This window comes from Zingiber officinale, chromosome 3A (assembly GCF_018446385.1).
Source record: "Zingiber officinale cultivar Zhangliang chromosome 3A, Zo_v1.1, whole genome shotgun sequence".
NCBI lineage: Eukaryota > Viridiplantae > Streptophyta > Magnoliopsida > Zingiberales > Zingiberaceae > Zingiber > Zingiber officinale.
Genome location: NC_055990.1, coordinates 78,033,473 through 78,055,128, shown reverse-complemented (window position 1 = coordinate 78,055,128; position 21,656 = coordinate 78,033,473). Strand labels below are relative to the sequence as shown.

The 21,656-nt window shown below is 39.6% G+C and overlaps 1 protein-coding gene across 1 annotated transcript; it reads right to left on the bottom strand.

The window, feature by feature from the left end:
- Positions 1 to 16,934: 16,934 nt before the first annotated feature.
- LOC122052011 (FCS-Like Zinc finger 3-like) lies at positions 16,935 to 18,091 on the bottom strand. Its single transcript, XM_042613385.1, has 2 exons — positions 17,632 to 18,091; positions 16,935 to 17,268 (listed from the first exon to the last, which is right to left on the bottom strand). Exons 1-2 carry the CDS (start codon positions 17,919 to 17,921, stop codon positions 17,094 to 17,096), a joined length of 465 nt encoding a protein of 154 aa, XP_042469319.1. The 5' UTR covers positions 17,922 to 18,091; the 3' UTR covers positions 16,935 to 17,093.
- Between the last annotated feature and the right edge of the window lie 3,565 nt (positions 18,092 to 21,656).

The following is a 21,656-nucleotide window of genomic DNA, read 5'->3' as shown; positions in this document are numbered from 1 at the left end:
TCGCGACTTCACGAATTGGGTGATTTCTGATATACACCCCTACCTTCCATTGCAGAAGAACCCGAGTACCACCAAGAACCCTCGTCATCAGGGTTCCCGCAGCCTTCCGGACACCCGGACTCTCTTAGACATTCTTTTGCATATGGCACGGGACCCTCTATGTAACACCCCAAATTCCCTTGTTTTGAGTTCTAAAAGTGCTTATAAATATTTAGAAATGCTTTATAAATATTCTAGAGATTTTTAGAAATTTTTAAGAGTATTTTTATAGAATTTTCAAAGGTCGTTTGGTATTTTTACCAAAAGAAATAAAGTTGTGGCAAAAAATTGTCAAGCCGAGGTTTGACCCCGGAAGCCCTTAGTAAGCAAAGTCTTAAGAATGTTTAGGATGACCAGGTGCCCCAGCAAGAGTGTGCTAAAAGAAAAGAGAGCGGAATAATTTTATGTAGAAATAAATACGTCCCTAGGCATAAATAGAAGAACTTAAGTAAAATAATGGGATTTTCTCGACCTAATCTTTCCTCTTCCTCCCGTGCGCTGACTCCTCCTTGTCTTGGGTGAAAAAAAAACAAAAGAAGCTTAGGGCTTCTTGTGGTGGCCGGCTAGGACGAGCTTCGAGGGAGCTTTTGATATTTTCCGACTCGTCTCGATGAGAGGAACGTGTGGACGTAAGCAAAGAGCGAGGATCTCAAGTTTCACCGGAATCCTAGAGAGGTTTCACGTTAGTAAGTTCAAGATAACACTGTAAGTACTGCTCACCTGCAGTAAGAGGTGTTTTCCGTTGATTTCTCGTCATAGAAATATTATATGTGCAGATTTCTTTTGTGTTATATGCATGATTGTGTGTTACCTAGTTGATTTCACTTGTAGAAGCATATGGAAGAATACCCAATTAGTATTGTGGGCTTAGGAGAAGTATAAGAAAGATAAATAAAAGAAAGAAAAAGGCCAAGGCCTTAAGTAGATCCCAAAGTCAAGACTTTTAGGATTCTAGCACACAAGGTGCTTGTCAAAATGTCAAAACATTTAAAGAAGAAGTAATTAAGATATTTTACTTTGAAAGGCCAATACCCAACTTCCAAGGTTGTCATAAATAAATCCAGGTGTCCAATTCCAAGATCTTGGCCCTAGTAGACCAAGGTCTGCTCTTTTAGGATTGGTGGCTCGCTATCCCAACCTATTAGGGAACGCGCATAAGATGATACTTACGCCTTAGGGATCCCAAGTGAAGCCATTTATTTTCAAGTATATGCTTTAGCAAAGTTTTCAAGTTGAAGAATTTCCGAGTTTTAAGTTAAGTTAAGAAAAAAGCGAGCTTAAGGAAGTTAAATGCTTGAATATGTTTAAGAAAGTTAAATGCTTGTATATGCATGTTTCCTTGAGTTAAACTTGTTTTAGTTCCTCTATTAGTACGAAAGTATTTATGCATGTTTACATGTACCATCAGTGTAAGTAGTAGTAAAGATTCTGGCATGAAAATTATTTTTAAAAACATGCTTGCACATCTCGAGATTTTTGTAAGCTAGGTAGTACTTACTAAGCCTTGTTGCTTACTAGTTGCATTTCCTCTTATTGCAGACAAAGGAAAAGGAAAACAAATTTGAAGGAAGGCGACAAGGGGATGTGTGATGGTGTGTGTGATGCTTGAACTATGGAAAGCCTTGGGAATTTGCTAAGAACATAATAAGATTTTTCTTTAAATTACTAAGATAATTTAGAGAGTTTACTTTCTATTCATTGTTAAGAAGATTTTATAAATTGTTAATTTTGCATATGTTGGATATTGTTTAGTATTTCTGTTGCTAGTGATGAAATAGATTAGTTTTAGTTAATGTTTGTTGGATATTATGATTCCATGTCTTTTAAGGAATATGCATGAGATTCTAAAGTAATAAAATGAAGAAATGCTTAATTAGTTTTACAGATTGATACTTTTAGCACCTGAGGTATGCTAATTGATGCATTGTATGTGAATTCATTTTAGAGATTAAAAGAAATTAATTTAATTATTGCCAAGTAGAGTAGCGCTTAAATTAAAGAAGAAGTAAAAGAGAAAGAAGTAACCCAACTCTTAGAAAGCAGGGAGGATGGGGGATTGATACAGGTTGGTATCAGAGCGGTTCCCATTCTCCAGCATCACACACATCAGCATCAGCCTTGTCGCCTTCAAGTAAGAATATATTTATACTTTCTTTTACGCTTTTCCTTTATTGCTTGCAGAATAGAGAAATGTTTAGAAGTACCTGCTCATATGTATTTAAAGTCAAGAATCATGCTTAAGTAAGATATATCTAGAAAGTATAGTGATGATTTCAAGTTTTCCCTCTGCATGACTAGATGGCAAGAAGAGGACGTCCCCGTACCACTCGTACTGAGAACCGAGCTTAGGAGAACGAGGAGCCCAGACCAACTGAGACTAATCTTTTTAAAGTTGTTGCTCAACTCCAGAGACAAGTAGCAGAGCAGCCACAAGTGATTGTCAATCTGATGGCTAATCAGCAGTCAGCTCCTACCACTCCCCCAACTGTAAACGTGGAGACTCCAGTGGTTACTGAGGTCCCACCAACTTCCCTGAAAGTCATCACAACAGTTAAAAGATAAGAAGCATACCTTATCCAGTGGCAGAAGCTGAAACCGGAAAGCTTCTCGGGCACGACTGAGCCCTGGGATGCCCAAGCTTGGTTCAAGATGCTAGAAAGAACAATGGAGCTTCTTGACTGGTCAGAAGTTGAGAAGGTCAAGTGTGCCTTATTCTGCCTGTCTGGAGATGCTCGTATGTGGTGGGAGAGAATTAAGAGCGAGAGAGAAGCCAACCAGATGAGCTGGGTTGACTTTGAGACAGAGTTCTACGAAGAATTCTTCCATCTTCAGGTCACCAATAAACACTATGAAGAATTTATAGAATTCAGACAAGATGACCTGCCAGTGGAAGAAGCAGTCAAAAGGTTCAATAGGCTAGCTCGTCTTTGCCCAAAGCTAGTAAGTACAGAGAGGGAGCGAGTCAGATTGATGCTCCGAATGCTAAGACCAGAGATAGCACTTAATGTGAGTAGTGGAACTCACTGCCCGCAGACTGGTGAAGAGCTAGTCAGTAGTGCATTAATCGCAGAGCACTATCTGAACAGCATCAAGGTACAACAAACACAACTCAAGCCTGTTAAGATAAAAGACAAGAGAGTAGGGGGTCAGAAACCCCAGTCAAGTAATCAGAACTGGAAGGGCAAGAGCAATAAGCGGAAGCAGTGGCCAGGCAGCCAGAAGGGGGGTTCCCTGTCCTAAATATGGGAGAACACACCCAGGGACGTGTCTTTTGGGTGTCACAGGATGCTATACTTGTGGGCAAGAAGGACATAGGTTCAAGGACTGCCCTAACAAGTACAAAGCATCCCAGCAGCAGACGGTGCAGTACGGGGGCAAGCCTCGGCTACACTACATGTCTGCAACTCTGGATGGACCCCAGCTCAGTCAAGGAAGGTTGGAAGCCCCACCAGTTTCAGCCAGTGCCAGAGTATTCTCCCTCACTAAGGAGGAAGCTACTAGTGCCTCCACGGTCATAACAGGTCAAGTAGTTATTTTTCAGCATTTAGCTATTGCACTATTTGATACTGGGGTGACCCATTCTTTTATATCAATACCCTTTGCCAAAGAATTCCAGGTGTCTACAGAGAGCATGAACTCCAAGTTCTTGATGACCCTACCCTCTGGGGAAGTCATGGAGTCTAACCAGTGGCTCCGGGCTGTACCAGTCAGAATTTCAGACCGAGAGCTATTTGTTGACCTAGTAGTACTTGCTATGCAAGACTATGATGTCATCCTGGGTATGGATTTTCTAAGCAAGTACAATACTGTCGTAGAGTGCCATAAGAGAAAGGTAACATTCAGTCCAGAGGGTGAAGTCCCATTCGAGTTCATTGGAGCACCAAAGAGGAGGACCAAGAAGTTCCTATCTTCTTTAACAACTCACCAGATGTTAGCTAAGGGGTGTGCTGGTTTCCTTACATACATAGTGAAAGCAAAGGAACAGAAAGAACTCAACAAGGAGGAGGTTTGAGTGGTTTGTGAATATCCCGAGGTATTCCCAGAAGATCTACCTGGGCTACCTCCCCCACGAGAAGTTGAATTCGAAATTGAATTGGTACCTGGTACTGGCCAAATTTCCAAGGCGCCCTACAGAATGTCCCTGGTAAAGCTAAAGGAATTACAGGAACAACTCTAGGAGCTTCTAGACAAAGTCTTCATCCACCCTAGTCATTCACCCTGGGAAAATCTAGTGTTGTTCGTTAAGAAGAAGGATGGATCTATGCGGATGTGCATAGATTATAGAGCGCTGAACAAAGTAACAGTTAAGAACAAGTACCCTCTTCCCAGAATAGATGATCTCTTTGACCAGCTGAGAAGGGCCACAATTTTCTCAAAGATAGACTTGCGCTCTGGATACCATCAGTTGAAAGTGAAAGAAAGTGATATACCCAAAACGGCTTTCAGAACCAGATACGGACACTACGAATTTGTAGTCATGCCTTTTGGTGTGACTAATGCTCCTGTGGTCTTCATGGACTTAATGAACAGAGTGTTCAGAGAATACCTCGACAAATTTGTCATCGTGTTCATCGACGACATTCTGATCTATTCAAGAACCCTAGAGGAGCATGACACACGCTTGAGAATAATACTGCAGACCCTACAGCAAAAATAGCTTTATGCCAAATTCTCAAAGTGCGAGTTCTGGTTAGATCAGGTGGCATTTCTAGGTCACATCATTTCTAGAGAAGGTATTCAAGTGGACCCTGCCAAAATAGAGGCAGTCAACAACTGGTGTAGGCCCAAGAACGCTAGTGAGATCAGAAGCTTCCTTGGTTTAGTTGGGTATTATAGAAAATTCGTGGAGGACTTTTCTAGGCTAGCCTCTCCACTAACAGCCCTAACTAGGAAGAATAGGAAGTTTGAATGGTCAGACAAATGTGAACAAAGTTTTCTAGAGCTGAAGAAAAGACTGACTAGTGCCCCCATTCTGACTGTTCTAGAGAGTGACAAGAGTTTTGATATATACAGTGATGCTTCCAAGATGGGCCTTGGGGATGTACTCATGCAAGAGGGGAAGGTTATAGCTTATGCTTCCAGACAACTCAAGGACTATGAGAAGAACTACCCCACTCATGATCTTAAGCTGGCACTGTGGTCTTTGCACTAAAACTCTGGTGACATTATTTGTATGGAGTTCAGTGCAGAATCTTCACAGACCATCAGAGTTTGAAGTATTTCTTTACCCAGAAAGATTTAAGCATGAGACAGCGTAGGTGGCTAGAGTTATTTAAAGATTATGACTTTGAAATCATCTACCACCCAGGTAAAGCTAACAAAGTGGCGGATGCACTAAGCCGAAAATCCAGTGCACCCCTGATGTCCTTGTCATCATTAGCATTGCTACTGCAGAAGGAATTGTCAGACTTTAGAGTTGAAGTTATTTATGGGCAACTCTCTGCATTAACCTTAGAGTCAACCCTGCTTGAGGATATACAGAGAAAGCAAAGTGAGGATCCAGATATCCAAAAGATCAAGCAAGGGATACAAAAGAAGAAAATTCAGAGTGTCGAGTATCAGACAGTGGAATCCTCTATCTGGGAAGTCGCCTTTGTGTCCCCAATGATGAGGAACTGAGATAGAAGATTCTAGAAGAGGCTCATAGTACACCTTACTCCATGGATCCTGGTTCCACCAAGATGTATCAAGATTTGAAATAGAGATTCTGGTGGTCTGGACTCAAGAGAGATGTTGCTATATATGTCAGCACCTGCCTGACATGCCAGAGAGTCAAAGAGGAGCACCAGACACCAGGAGGAGTCCTACAACCCCTTCCAATACCGGAGTGGAAGTGGGAGGAAATATCCATGGACTTTATAACGGGTCTTCCAAGAACCACTAATGGATATGATGCGATATGGGTGATAGTGGACAGATTGACCAAGTTTGCCCATTTTCTAGCCATCAAGGTGTCCTACTCTATAGAGCAGTTGGCACAGATATATGTTAAGGAAGTGATCAGACTTCATGGAGTTTCGAAATCCATCGTTTCTGATAGAGATGGGTGCTTCACCTCTCATTTTTGGGAGTGTGTTCAGAATGCACTAGGCACCAAATTCAAGTTCAGCACAGCCTTCCATCCTCAGACTGATGGACAGACAGAATGAGTAAATCAGATTTTAGAAGATATGCTTAGGGCTTGTGCATTAGATTTTAAGGGCAGTTGGTGCAAGTATCTATACTTAGCTAAATTCGCCTACAACAATAGCTATCAGACCACTATTAAGATGGCGCCGTATGAAGCGCTATATGGTAGGAAGTGCAGATCACCCATCTGCTGGCAAGAAGCAGGTGAAAGGAAAGAAATGGAAGTAGAGTTGGGCATTCAGACTGAGATGATAGATGAGACCACTTAGGCTATCCAGAAGATCAGACAGAGAATCGAGACTGCCCAGAGTAGGCGGAAAAGCTATGTTGACACACGTCGTAGGCCACTTGAATTTTGAGTAGGGGATTCGGTCTTTCTCAAGGTCGCTTCTATGAAGGGAGTGATGAGATTTGGCAAAAAGGGCAAGTTAAGTCCTCGCTGCGTAGGACCCTACCTGATTACAGAGAGGATTGGGAAAGTAGCTTACAAGTTGGACTTACCACAAGACATGTCAGCAATACACAATGTATTTCATGTCTCCACGCTAAAGAAGTGCGTCCACGACCCCAGCCAAGTGATACAGCCTCAGTCAGTACATGCCTAGGAGGATCTTAGCTATGAGAGCAGACCTACACAAATAGTGGACAGAGAAGTTAAGAGACTAAGAAACAAAGAAGTACCACTAGTGAAGGTCATTTGGCAAAATCAGAAGCATGAAGAAGCTACTTGGGAGCGTGAGGACAATATGAGACAAAAATATCCAAAATTATTCTAAGTTCGAGGACAAACTTTTTATAAGGTATGGGGAATTGTAACACCCCAAATTCCCTTGTTTTGAGTTCTAAAAGTGTTTATAAATATTTAGAAATACTTTAAAAATATTCTAGAGATTTTTAGAAATTTTTAGAGTATTTTTATAGAATTTTCGGAGGTCGTTTGATATTTTTACCAAAAGAAATAAAGTTGCGGCAAAAATTTGTCAAGCTGAGGTTCAACCCCGGAACCCCTTAGTATGCAAAGTCTTAAGAATATTTAGGATGACCAGGTGCCCCAGTAGGGGTGTGCTGAAAGAAAAGAGAGCAGAATAATTTTATGTAGAAATAAATACGTCCCTAGGCATACATAGAAGAACTTAAGTGAAATAATGGGATTCTCGACCTAATCTTTCCTCTTCCTCCTGTGCGACGACTCCTCCTTGGCTTAGGCAAAAAAAAACAAAAGAAGCTTAGGGCTTCCTGTGGTGGCTGGCTAGGACGAGCTTTGAGGGGGCTTTTGATATTTTCTGACTTGTCTCGACGAGAGGAACGCGTGGACGTAAGCAAAGCACGAGGATCTCAAGTTTCACCGGAATCCTAGAGTGGTTTCACGTTAGTAAATTCAAGATAACACTGTAAGTACTGCTCACCTACAGTAAGAGGTGTTTTTCGTTGATTTCTCGGCGTAGAAATATTATAGGTACAGATTTCTTTTGTGTTCTATGCATGATTGTGTGTTACCTAGTTGATTTCACTTGCAGATGCATATAGAAGAATGCCCAATCAGTATTGTGAGCTTAGGAGAAGTATAAGAAAGATAAAGAAAAGAAAGAAAAAGGCCAAGGCCTTAAGTAGATCCCAAAGTCAAGACTTTTGGAATTCTTGCACACAAGGTGCTTGTCAAAATGCCAAGACATTTAAAGAAGAAGTAATTAAGATATTTTACTTTGAAAGGCTAGTACCCGACTTCCAAGGTTGTCGTAAATAAATCCAGGTATCCAATTCCAAGGTCTTGGCCCTGGTAGACCAAGGTCTGCTCTTTTAGGATTGGTGGCTTGCTACCCCAACCTATTTGGGAACGTGCATAAGATGGTACTTACGCCTTAGGGATCCCATGTGAAGCTATTTATTTTCAAGTATATGCTTTAACAAAGTTTTCAAGTTGAAGAATTTCTGAGTTTCAAGTTAAGTTAAGAAAAAAATGAGTTTAAGGAAGTTAAATGCTTGCATATGTTTAAGAAAGTTAAATTCTTGTATATGCATGTTTCCTTGAGTTAAAATTGTTTTAGTTCCTCTATTAGTATGAAAGTATTTATGCATGTTTACATGTACCATCAGTGTAAGTAGTAGTAAAGATTCTGGCATGAAAAGTATTTTTAAAAACATGCTTGCACATCTCGAGATTTTTGTGAGCTAGGTAGTACTTACTAAGCCTTGTTGCTTACTAGTTGCATTTCCTCTTATTGCAGACAAAGGAAAAGAAAAACAAATTTGAAGAAAGGCGACAAGGGGATGCGTGATGGTGTGTGTGATGCTTGGACTATGGAAAGCCTTGGGAATTTGCTAAGAACATAATAAGATTTTTCTTTAAATTACTAAGAAAATTTAGAGAGTTTACTTTCTATTCATTGTTAAGAAGATTTTATAAATTGTTAATTTTGCATATGTTGGATATTGTTTAGTATTTCTATTACTAGTGATGAAATAGATTAGTTTTAGTTAATGTTTGTTGGATATTATGATTCCATGTCTTTTAAGGAATATGTATGAGATTCTAAAGTAATAAAATGAAGAAATGTTTAATTAGTTTTACAGATTGATACTTTTAGCACCTGAGGTATTCTAATTGATGCATTGTATGTGGATTCATTTTAGAGATTAAAATAAATTCATTTAATTATTACCAAGTAGAGTAGCGCTTAAATTAAAGAAGAAGTAAAAGAGAAAGAAGTAACCCAACTCTTAGAAATCAGGGAGGACGGGGGTGTTACACTCTAGTTTTGATTTTTCGGACTTCCGTACCTCTTTAGACTCCCTTCATGAAAAGCAAAACACCCAACAACGATTGTTGGAGGGTCGCTTCAAGTTATCTGACGACCAGTATAGGGAGGTACAGGACCATTTTAAGTTCACTAGGGACTTCTATAGTCAGGTGACAGGATTCGTTCAGGATTACGATGTTGACCAGGAAAGGATGCGAAATTTTATGGATGATATGGATATCACTAGACAACAAGTAGATGTTTTGTATCAATATCATCAACATCTTGGACATCTTCCTGGTATGCCTAGATTTCCCCTGGCTCACATCAAGGGCCTCCTTATCCCCCACCCCCGCCACCGTATTGATTTCATTGGGACGATTAAAAGTCTGAGTCTGGGGGGGGGTGTTGTTGCACAACCACAACCTGAGTCAAGTTGAGTTTTTCTTTTTGTCTTTCTTTTGTTTTTGCATACTTTACCTGCTCCTGCACATTTTATTCGCTTTAGTTCATTTAGTCTTGTTCTATTTGCAGTTTATTTGTTTCTGCTCGCAACTCATTTGCATTTTTCTTTCCTATCTTTAATTTTGTGGCATATTCGAGAACATCAACCATCTACTTTTTCTGCTACTTGTCCGATAGCAAAATAGCTAGCATTTTCTTAGTTCATGAGTTTCCAGATGGTGCTAGTATGTTTGGTGTATCTTCTTCCTCTATCTTTAGTAGCATGAAATAAGCTAAGTATTGTACGGAGTTTGATATAAGTTTTGGCCTAACCTTAAGGACCTTATTTTCACTATGCTTAAGTACTTAAGCTTGAATGGTAGATATACTTTTGAAATAGTTATTGTAACACCCACGAAAAGATAAGCTATACCTATAAGTATTTTTCCTTTAGAATAAAAGAAAAAAAATAAAAAGGAAGTGAGGTTAAGGTTTGAACCTTGAACCTCCCACAAATGATAGAGTTAAATTAGTGTATGGTAACCACTAGGATAATGAATGATAGATGAATAGAAAAGAATGGAAATTATAGTTAAGAGTAAGAAGATAGTTAAGTAAAGGAACAAGAGAAAACCAAGTAGCCTACCTCCTCTTCCTCTTGGTTAGGGAAAGAAGCAAGCAAAAGCTAAGTTGTCTTCTTTTCTTTTTCCTCTATTTTTGTGTGAATTAAGAAGAGGGTAGAGATAGAGGGGTTAAGGGGATGAATGAAGACATAATTCATTCTCATGATGAATAAATAGGATTGAGAGAAGAATAGAGAAAGAAAATATTGTTCATTCTTCCTCCTTCTTCTTCCTCCTTCTTCTTCCTCCTCCTCCTTTCTCCTTCTCCCTTCTCCACCGAGACATAGAGCTTTCTCTCCCTCATTCCAAAAATCCAAGCTAAGGTTTTCTCTCCAAGAAAACTAATTCCTAAGAAGGAGTCTCAAGGTTTACTCCTTACAAGAAAAAGAAAACAAAAGGGAGGACTAGAAAGAGAAGCTCCTTCTTCTTCCTCACAAGGGTACCACTTTTCCTTAGGAACAACAAGCGAAAGGATGTAAGTATCCCCTCACCTGTGGTGCATGTTGCTTATGTTTTCCACAAGGTTAAAATGTTTGAAACTTAACTCCATGCTTCTAAGGTTTTTCGGCCAAAACAAGAATAAAAAGGTTAGGGAAGTTCAAGACCTAGATAAGTATGTTCCTTATGTTCTTATGATAAGCACCCTAGTATAGGAAGCTAGTTAATGTTCTTATGTTGTATGCTTACTTAAAAACCTAGATCTATGATTTTGAACTTTCGGCCAAGTATAGATGAAAGACCTAGGAAAGCTTAAGACCAAAACCAACCATGATCACTATGTCCCCATGATATGTATGTTATGATAGGAGATTGGTTTGGTATTCTTATGCTTGTATGTTGCTCAAAACTTAATCTCATGCTCCTAAAGTGTTCGGCCAAGACATGAATAAATGGATTAGGAGAGTTTAAAGTTTAGGTTATCATGCTCATGATCTTCTTTATGAAATGGTATGAAAGATTTTAAGTGTTTTCATGTTTGTATGTGTTGGAACCTAGTGGTATTACACTAAAGGGCTTTGGCCATAATGTGAATAAAAGACCTAGGAGAGCTTAAAACTTAGGTTAACATGTTCATGACTCTCTTTAAGACATGATATAAAGCAAACTTAGGGTTATCATGTTTTGATGTTGCTTGAAATCTAGACACATGGTCCCTTAGGGTTCGGCCATGGAGAAGTTAGTGTCTAAAGAAGCTTTAAACTAAATCTAGTATGCTCATGATTTCATTTATGACATGATATGAAGTTAGCTTGATATTCATGCTTGTATATTGTTTAGTGGTTATTTTTCTCCTCATGAAGGTTTTGGCCATGTACAAGTTTTAGGGTTCAAGGAAGCTAAAAATTTAACCTAGCATGCTCATGTATCTCCTTATGAAATGATATGAATTCCTAGCTAGATATTTATGCTTGCATGTTGCTTAGAGCTTGGTTTCCTCCTCATGAAGGTTTCGGCCATGTACAAGTTTTAGGGTTCAAGGAAGCTAAAAATTTAACCTAGCATGCTCATGTATCTCCTTATGAAATGATATGAATTCCTAGCTAGATATTTATGCTTGCATGTTGCTTAGAGCTTGGTTTCCTCCTCATGAAGGTTTCGTCCATGAACAAGTTTTAGGGTTCAAGGAAGCTAAAAATTTAACCTAGCATGCTCATGTATCTCCTTATGATATGATATGAATTTTAGCTAGATATTTATGCTTGTATGTTTGCTTAGAGCTTGGTTCCTCTTCATGAAGGTTTCGGCCATGAAAGAATTAGAGACCTACGAAGGCTTAAAAATTTGAATTAACATGCTTATGACCTTCCTTATGATACGATATGAAGTTAACATGAGATTCTTATGCTTGTATGTTGTTTAGAATTTAAGTTCATACTCTTGAACTTTCGGCCATAATGGGTTTAGGAGCCTAGATGTGCCTCACATGCTATGTTATGAATTAAGAGATGTTATTTAATGATTCCATGTATGATTATGTCTTTTCTATGATGGATGATGTGTTCATTTAAGTATACCTATGAACCATGCATGATAATGTCTCTTATGATGTGCTATGTGCCCAAGTATGCATGCTTTTATGATATGACAAATAAAATACCATTTATGTATGCTTATGATCCATGCATAATAATGTCTCTTATGATGTGCTATGTGCACAATTATACATGTTTTATGATATGATAAGTAAAGGCCTAAGAGTTGCTTCCCTTTTTGGTGGGACTAAGAGCACTCTTTATGATATGATAAGTAAAGGCCTAAGAGTTGCTTCCCTTGGGGACTAAGAGCACTCTTCATGATATGATAAGATATGATATGCTATGTTATGATATGAACCATGATATGCTATTTTACTTTGTATGGCTTGTACCAAGGGTGGGCTCCATAAGCGCCCCTAGGCCGATAGACTATGAACGGGTCTAGTAAAGGGATGGGCTCCTTAGTACGCCCCTAGGTCGACGGTCGTAGTACGGACCTAGATCCCTAGTAGGTTCGGGGCTAGCTACCTTATCCTAGGGATTGCGCACATTTATGTATGTATGTGGTACAAGCCGGACCCTCATGATGATATTATGTTCAAGTACTATATGATATGTTTTTAAGACATCTTGCATGATATGATTTATGATACGACTTACTATGCTCTTATGATTTATGTGACATGATGATTTATGATATGATATAGCATGATGTTCTATATGATTTATGATATGACTTGCTATGCTCTTATGATTTAGGTGACATGATGATTTATGATATGATATAGCATGATGTTCTATATGATTTATGATATGACTTGCTATGCTCTTATGATTTATGTGACATGATGATTTATGATATGATATAGCATGATGCTCTTGATGATTTATGATAGGACATGCTATGCTCTTATGATTTATATGACATGATGATTTATGATAGGACATAGCATGATGATCTTTATGAGATAATATGTTATGATGCTACGCATTCACCATGTGATGTTAGATGATCATATTTCCATGATTATATGTTTATATGTTTATGCTTGATATACGGATTTTGTGAGTAGGAAAGGATCTTACTAAGCCTGTGTGCTTATAGTTTACTTTCCTTGTACCGCAGAAAAAGACAAAGAATGGATTACCTAAGGGAGCTGCAGGAGAGGCAAGGAGATGTGTGTGGTGGTGGCCCGGCTAAAATAAATAAAAGACCTGCTTATGTTATTTTGTTATGTTAACATGAACTAAGTGTATTATGATATTGTCCCGCATGACTTCAAGATATTTCTGATGTTTTACTTTCGAAAGAAATTTTAATATGCATGTATGTTCCGCAATAGTAATGATTAAGTAAAGTAACCCCACACCCACTAGCAGGAGGGGCGGGCGTTACAGTTATGATTCATCCAAATTATTTAGTACTTTTTGTTCCCATGGTGATTCCTTAATTATATTTTGGTTACTGGATAACCTCGGATCATGGAAGCTTATTTGGAAAAATCCAAATCCCAACATATGCATTGCATGTGTAATAAGTGCTACATCTACAGCACCCCTAAAAGAAAAAAAATGAAATAAGGGATAAAAAATAGTTGTCATGAGTAGAAACTAACAGTTCACCCCTTTGAGACCGAGTTAGGTTACTGGGGAAATGAATGTTATGTTTCTCTTGATTCCGAGAAATACCCTTTGAGACCTTGTGTAAATTAAGGAAAACGAACCAAGTGTGTGGCAGGTAAGTGCCTATCACCGGGAACATTAGGAACTCAAATTGTATGACGACTTAACTACAACAAAGAATTGAAACTTTAAAAGTTTAAGATACTTACTGCACCGAACACAAAGGACTTATGCTTAGGTCATACTTAGGTTACTCCACAGTCATGCTTAACAATGAAACTAGCTGATAGAGTTAGGCGAATGCACTAGGGATTATGAAATACAGAAGGGACTCAAGAAACTTAGTTTGTAGTGTTTTGCTTGAGGATAAGCAAAGGATCAAATCTGGGGGTGTGATGTGCGTAAATATTATGATCATTTACTCATGTTTTAGTGTACATTCACGTACTTTATGTATATATATTCGTTGCATGATTGTCTCTTTCATCTTGTATTCATTATGTATACTCTTTTGTTCGGATATCTGCTCTTTGTTTGGTTTTGTATTGACAGGAACAACTTTCAGAGCGAAAACGATGATTATCAACGCACTGAAACAAGCCAAAGAACACGGTCGTGCACTCTTGGCACGGTCGTGTGACCAGACAGAAGGGGAACAGTGCACGGTCGTGCAATCCCTGCACGGTCGTGCGGCCGAGACCGAGGTAGTTCAACACACGGCCGTGCAACCCTGCACGGCGGTGCCACCCCGAGACCAAAACCAGGAAGGGTCCAGTCGTGCATCCTTGCACGACCGTGCGGCAAGGACCGAGGCCAGAGACCACACGGCCGTGCAAATTGGCACGCTCGTGCAGTGCCATCAGAGGAGGAAATGAACACGACCGTGCCATCTTGGCACGGCCGTGCTGCCACGACCGAACCCTAGTCTATATAAGGGTTTTAACCCTTTTTCTCGAGGGGGGCACTGGGAAGCGGGCCGATAGTTGGAGAAACATCTTCGAGCCATCCGACGCCATCTTGGATCTCCGTCCAGCGATCTTCCACTACCGCATCGACTCCAGAAGTAGAGGATTAGACCCGAAGGCCACTCGTCGACATAGGATAAGCATATTCTCTCATTCTTTCTCCGTATCTGAAGATTGTATGTTTATATATGTTATGCCTTTGGGTATTTCTCCGATACTTATATAATAGATCCTTTGTTCTAGGATTAGGGAGTAGTTGTGGCTCGGTTTGATGTGAAACTCATATTGCACTTACACTTGTTGGATGATCTTTTATGCTTTGTTTCAATTGCATGTTGCTTGATTGTGTAGAATGTGTTAACCTCGTAGAGGGTTTATTCCTAGATCGTATACTCGAGGGGCCCTAGTGACAGGGGTAACCCGTTCACGGATGTCTAGGATACTTCCTTGAAATGAGAGGCAAATTCTCCTTAAGGAAGCAAGAGACCAAACCTAATCCTTAACCGCTATCCTTAACTTACCAGTTAGAGTTGTGCCCTCAAGATTTATTGAGGTACCTTAGTGACAGGGGTAAACCGTGACAGGACTTCTTAGAGTCCTTCTTTACTATGGTACTTAAGGATAGCCGCTTTAGCTTCCGACAATTGCATGATAAAGGACAGCGAGTGTAGGATAGAGCGTGACACATCAATACCACCACAACGAAACCGACCTCCTAGAACTCCTCATAACCAAGACACATCAACTCACTCGATCTCGACTTTTCTCCTCGACCTTTCTTCCCTAAGTTATTCACAACCCTTGGTGATCTAGCTAACCTTTAGTGAATGATTGCTAGTGCTTATAACCAGTCCTTGTGGGATTGATATTTTTATTATTGACGATGAAACCGTGCACTTACGGTTGCGTAACACCGATATGAGAGCTTTGGAGCCACATGGTGCCTTGGAGGGTATATGCATCATGGTTTGAGGAGGGAAAGATGAGACTATGTACACTTGGGATATACCTTGAGTGGGTGGGTGGGAGGAATAATTTTGTGTGAGCGAGGGATGAGAGGATTTACATGAGAGAACACCTCTTAAGCATGAGAGCATGTACATCTTGTTGAGAGGGTGAGGATATAGGGATCCACCTTTAATGATCTATCTAGCCAACAATAAACGAGCCGCGGTAAAGATGCCCTAAATCCGTTTATAGCTGAGGCTTTGCTAAAAAGTCTATGAGGTTGAATAAATCTTCTAGAATCATTTATCTTCTAGTCCGCAACAAATCACTCGCGGTAAAGATATTGCAAATTTATTGATAGCTGGCCACTTATTAAAAGTGTGCAGGGACAGTGATGGTAATGACAGACCAAGTTGAGGATATGAGCACTTACATCAGATGAGTCGATCCACAAGAGGAGGATGGACAGTGACACTGGATGGCACATTTGCTAGGCACGAATCGATGTTAGGAGACATACAGCATGATGGTGTGGCATGTAATATGGAGTTATGGCACGCGATATGTCGTCATCTTTGGATGGAGGATATGATCGTGAGACTATTAAACGTTGATGACGCGGACACTAGGTAGCATAGAACAACTTAATGATGGATGACGAAGATTTAGAGACCAGTCGAAGCTTTTTCTCCCATTGCTTGTGTGGAAAATAAGTTATCTATCGAAGAAGAACATTTGATGAAAAAGATGTTGGTATGCATGAGAGTGATGACCATATGAGAATTTTTATGCAATATCTCAAATCCCTTCACAGATATGAAATTTCGTCAGACATAATATATATATAGAAATCTTTAGTTTTTATATATCAATATATTTCTTTGATGAGATATATTTATCTTTCATACAAAAAAATTACTACTGAAATAAAAATATCTTCACGCCAAAATATAAGATGAGGTGCCCTTTTATGATTAATAATAAAAAAATAACCTTTTGATTATTCTAAATATTAAAATTGTGTTAATTAATGAGAATAATACTAATAATAACCTTTTCCACTCTCTTTTATTTTTACCTATTTTATTTATATTTTTTTTTACTTTATAAAATCGAGCATTGATCTAAACCAACAATTTCTTCCTTAAATAATTATGATGATTTTACTATTAATAGACCTTCAGGATCATTCAACTCTTTTACTGCTCAAAGTCATACAAAACAAGGTATGAAAATTCAGTCTTCAAAATTGTCATTTGCAGTCTTTAAGCGTCTACAATTTCAGTGAAATTAAACCATAGTTATTAACATCACGAACATCTCATTCTCACAATATATTTTACAATTTCAATGAATGATCCAATTATTCAAAGTCCTCAGCTGCAAAATGAGTTTTCCATCGAAGAAAGAGAGAGACAAAAAAAAAAAAAAAAAAAAGAGAGTTTTCAGTGAACAAGACGATAATATTCTAAAGCTTTGATTACCTCGCATAATTGATTAACATCCAAAGATAGATTAGCAAGCACATCTGGAAATTGTTGTTGCTGGAAGAACATACATAGAAGTGATCGAATATGGGTTGGTGATTCGAGATCGAGTTTCTAAAGATTATGCTGCGGCGACCATTTCACCATCACCTGCAGATTGCTCGGTTCCACTGGTCCCAACACTGGAGATATCCATGACCTTGACCATGGCGGAAGTCACCAAACAGTTCTCCTTGCGTTCGTCCTGTGTTATCTGCTGCTGACGGCATTCGAGGCTGCAGAACGCAATATCGCCTCTGCGGTCCACAAATCGTTTGGTCAAAATCAAGCTTGAGGTCAAATTGGAGACGAAGGTGAGTTTTTCACAGAATTTTACAAAAATAGCGAAGAAATATTTGATAAGAAAAGCTAAGATGTCAGAAGAAAGAGATGGCAGCACAATTTTAATCAACGAGAAGAAGAAGAAGAAAGGACCGATTTAGGAGGCAGATCGAAACGGAGCAGATGATTACAACGAGAAAGGGGCAAACATTATAGGGAAATTTTCGGGTAGTGGACTGCGGAGGAGGGATACAGCGAGCAGAGGATGAAAGAGATCGAGTAGGATCAGAAGATTACAAGAAGAAAGGTGCGAAATTTTCAGGGCAAATTTCGAGTACCTGTACATGAAGGTGTCCCGGCCAGGCCCTATTCGGCGCTTGCAGAGGCCGCATGCGGCGAGGAAGGGCGCCGTTTCCACCGCCGGTAGGTCGGCCGAGTTCTTCCAGCGCCTCCCGCCCACGTGCGCCTGCATCGCCAGGTACTTCGCTTCCGGTGAACTCTCCCCCCTTTCCTGTGGTGGAAGGACGACGCAATCGATATAATCCTCTTCGGGAGGAGGTTGGAGGATCTCTACGTCTTCGAGAACGGCGTCGGCTTCGAACTCGATCATGCTAGTGGTCCGCCGCATGGGAAGCCGATGACACGACCCTGTCTTTCGCCGCCGCCTCCTTCTCCCCTCCCTTGTAGGTGGCCTTCTCCAGGGAAAGAAGAGAGCGGAGGACGGAGAGGAAGCGGCGGACGAAGGAAAGAGGAGAGGGAGGCGATTCAGAGTGGAAGAAGAGCTGCAGGAGAGAAAAAAAAAACAAGAGGACTTAAAACGATGGAAACGAATGTCAGCCGTCCATTGAGGACTGTCCACATCACTTCTTTTTATTATTTATTTATTTATTTATTGGTCGAATAATTTTCAAACTGCCACAGTGCCATCCCAAACATTTCCCTATCGGTATTTTTCTTATTATTTATAATTATTTAGTTATTTATTTTTCATTTTTTTTTATGTGAAGTTCAATGATTGGCGTGCAGCAGCGCGTGAAAGACGCAACCATCTGACAACGACGGGTTTGCTGTAGAGCGAGGGATCGATACCGGGTCCCACCACTGAGCGTGGTGGTCCCCGCATTCCACCCGGTGCCCGGCCAATAAATTTCCGAGTGGGACACATGGCTGACTCGGACGACAGCGACGTGACTCGGCCCACCATGGTCCGGTTCGTATTTTGTCCCCAACGGGCACGCAGCGACTTGCCCCCCCCCCCCCATTAAGTTTCGGTTAAATTTCATATGAAATTTTTTCATAACAAGTATATAGGGAGATCCATCCTAACCGTCAATATTTTGAGATTCACTCCCTCGTAAAGAGAAAATTTTCTAGTAATTTATCATTGATAAATCTCAAATTCTAAATTTCTGATACTGAAGTGTACTCGGGTCCATAGTTACGTATCATTGCTCTGTCTATTAAGGTCGTGTTGCATTATTTCCTCTCATACGTTGCACCTATAGGCCCCTTGAAAAATTACAATATCGCAGTACATTATTTCTTAAACCTCAAACCACCCTGCGACCTATGTTAACAGACCCTCTATTGAGGAGCCGAGATACCTTATTCAAATCATTTGTAGGATTGGTGGATTAACTAGAGTCGTGAATAACGGTAAATTAGAATTTTAATCTCTTACTAGCTTACTTTAAGGACATACTATTAATTAAATCAAAAATAAATGACATAAAAATAAAGTAAAAAATAGAGATTTTATTTAGTTATAATCATGGCGATGGTTAATCTAAGGCAATATAAAGCACTAAGAAATCTCATTCTTCGACAAGAGTCGAAGGCGAAATAGTCCCCTACAACAGTTAAAAGCTCAAAATAAAAATACAAAAATATTATTGAAACTAAGAGAACAATACCTCTATTTATAGCATTCGGGTCGAAATGACTATTTTACTGACGAGGCATATCGAAGGCACCTCAGTTCCAACAGAGGCGTCTCACCTCCCCCTTGACTCAAACTATTCTTTTTCTCCCATTTTTTTAAATGCTCCAACTTCTTGAGCTTCCTTTTCTTTGGGTATTTTGTGTGGTAGTGCCTCATTTCATCACACGTGAAGCATCTAATGTGCTTCTTCTCATTCTTCTTCCTACAACTCAAATTAGATTCTAAAGGAATTGAATAAGTTTAGGAGTTACCTATTTCTTACCAAATGAACACCTACTCTTGTAGTGCTCCTTTTCATTGCACCCGAAGCAAGTGATGTGGTCCTTTGACTTCACTTTGGTGGAGATGCTCACAAGGTTGATTTCCAAGACTTCTTCCTCACTTGTCTTGGATTATTCTTCAACCCTTGAGGATGTTTCCTTATTCACACTTGTGGATGATATTTCTTCATCCTTCTCCTCTTCGGAAGTTGAACACACGTCATCTTCCGGTTGCTCCTCCTCCATTTGAGTCACTTCATTCATTTCTTCGAATTTCTCCTCTTCATATGTAGGCATGAGTTCTTCACCTAAAACCTACCTTGTGGCAAAACTCGTGGGCGTTCTTATATTCATATACATGACTTATCACGTTAGAAGGTAAAATATCTACCAAAATTGATATTACCTTATCATTTGCCTTTGATCATGAGGTTTAAGCTCTTCCGTCCAATAGCGTAGTCAGAGTTTCTTCTCTTTCTTGTCTCTCGAAACTTTGAACGGATCTTCTACCACCATCATGGTGTCCCAATCTGTCTCAAAGAAGTTCTTCATCTTCATCATCCAAAATGTGATGTCCCATAAGCCTCCTCCTTCAAACTTCGGAGGTTCAATCAAGCCGGTCATCTTCTTGAAGTTACTCTTCTCGGCAGTTAGTCCGATGAAGTGCAACCTTGGCTCTGATACCAATTGTTGGGGATCTTGTGGCCGGCTAGAAGGGGGGTTGAATAGGCAGTGCCCCCAATTTGATTGCTTCTCCCTACGATGTTAGTTTGTATAGCAGAAATATAAACTAATACAAATACAAGTACGAAAGCTAAAGACTAAGAAAAAAATTCAAACCACCAATAAGCTCGTTTATGTGGTTCGGAGATAACTTGCTCCTACTCCATGATTGTCCGTGTTAGTTAAAGCCATAGAGTCAATCATTTGATGATTGTTGTATGGACTCGTTATATCATATTCTTATATATTAATAAAGGTATTTATTTATGGTTGTTATACTTACTTGTATTGGTGCCAAATAACTAAGTATAATAGCGTCCTTGAGTAGAAGGTTTTTACCTATATCAATCGATTGGTTGAATCAATAGTGAGATGATATAGGGAACACTACTCTTAATCATTCCTAGTCGAGTATTAACATTCAGGGACAATGTTAATGCGACGAGACTAGCATGTAGGTCAACTCGATGACTTGATCTCACAAGTCATGGATATGGAGATATCAAGTTAACACATGGGTATGCATTGGAGAATGTATACTGAATGACCCGTCATGAGAAAGTATCATGGATCGTTATATGAGTGTCATATACTTTCTCATGTGGCTATTAGTATGACTACTAGTCCTTGGACCTGAAGTCACCATGGTTCCCTACATAAGGAGTTACGTACTTTGGCTTCGTCAAACGTAACCCGTAACTGGGTGGACTATAAAGGCGATTACTGGGTATGTAACAAATTATGTGGAGAGATGTGAGTGATGTAGATGTGATCTATCCCTCCTATATAACGGGAGTGACATCGATATTCTTGATAGAGTGAGACCACTAAGTGCATGGCCATGCCCAAATGAGTCAATATGAGATGTTGAGCTCATTTGATTGAGTGAGTCTACTTGGAGTTCAAGATTTAGATTGATTAGAGGATGACACGGTCTATGCATCATATTGATCAATCTAGATGTCAAGGATAGAAGGGCACTTGTCATATATTGTGGGAGTCACAATTAGTAGTCACAAAGTGATGTTGGATCTCAACATTCTTATAACTTGGGAAGTAATGATGTGTTGCTAGATACCGCTCATTACTTATGCTTCTAAATGGGTTTAGGAGCATTGCCAACATTATAAGAACCTATAGGGTCACACACAAAGGGCAATTAGATGGAGATTAGGTTCATATGATGATCCTAAAGGATTAGGTTCATGTGATGAACCAAATTGGATTAAGAGTAATCCAAATTGAGCTAATTGAGTTGGACTCAATTTGGTTCATGTGTTAAGTGAGTCTAATTTGGACTTAGACTCATTTAATTAATTTAATTCAATGAATAGAGATTCATTAAATTAAAATTGACTTTAACCAATGGTTAGATTAGATCAACCAAGGGAGAGAAGTGGTCAAGTTTGACATGACTTGAGAGGAAGATGAAGGGTTA

Excerpts from the sequence above, each read along its gene's own strand:
- LOC122052011 (XM_042613385.1), bottom strand. The coding sequence starts at position 17,921 with ATGCGGCGGACCACTAGCATGATCGAGTTCGAAGCCGACGCCGTTCTC. Across the intron at positions 17,269-17,631 it reads CGGGACACCTTCATGTACAG|AGGCGATATTGCGTTCTGCA; the intron begins GTACTCGAAATT and ends TGTGGACCGCAG.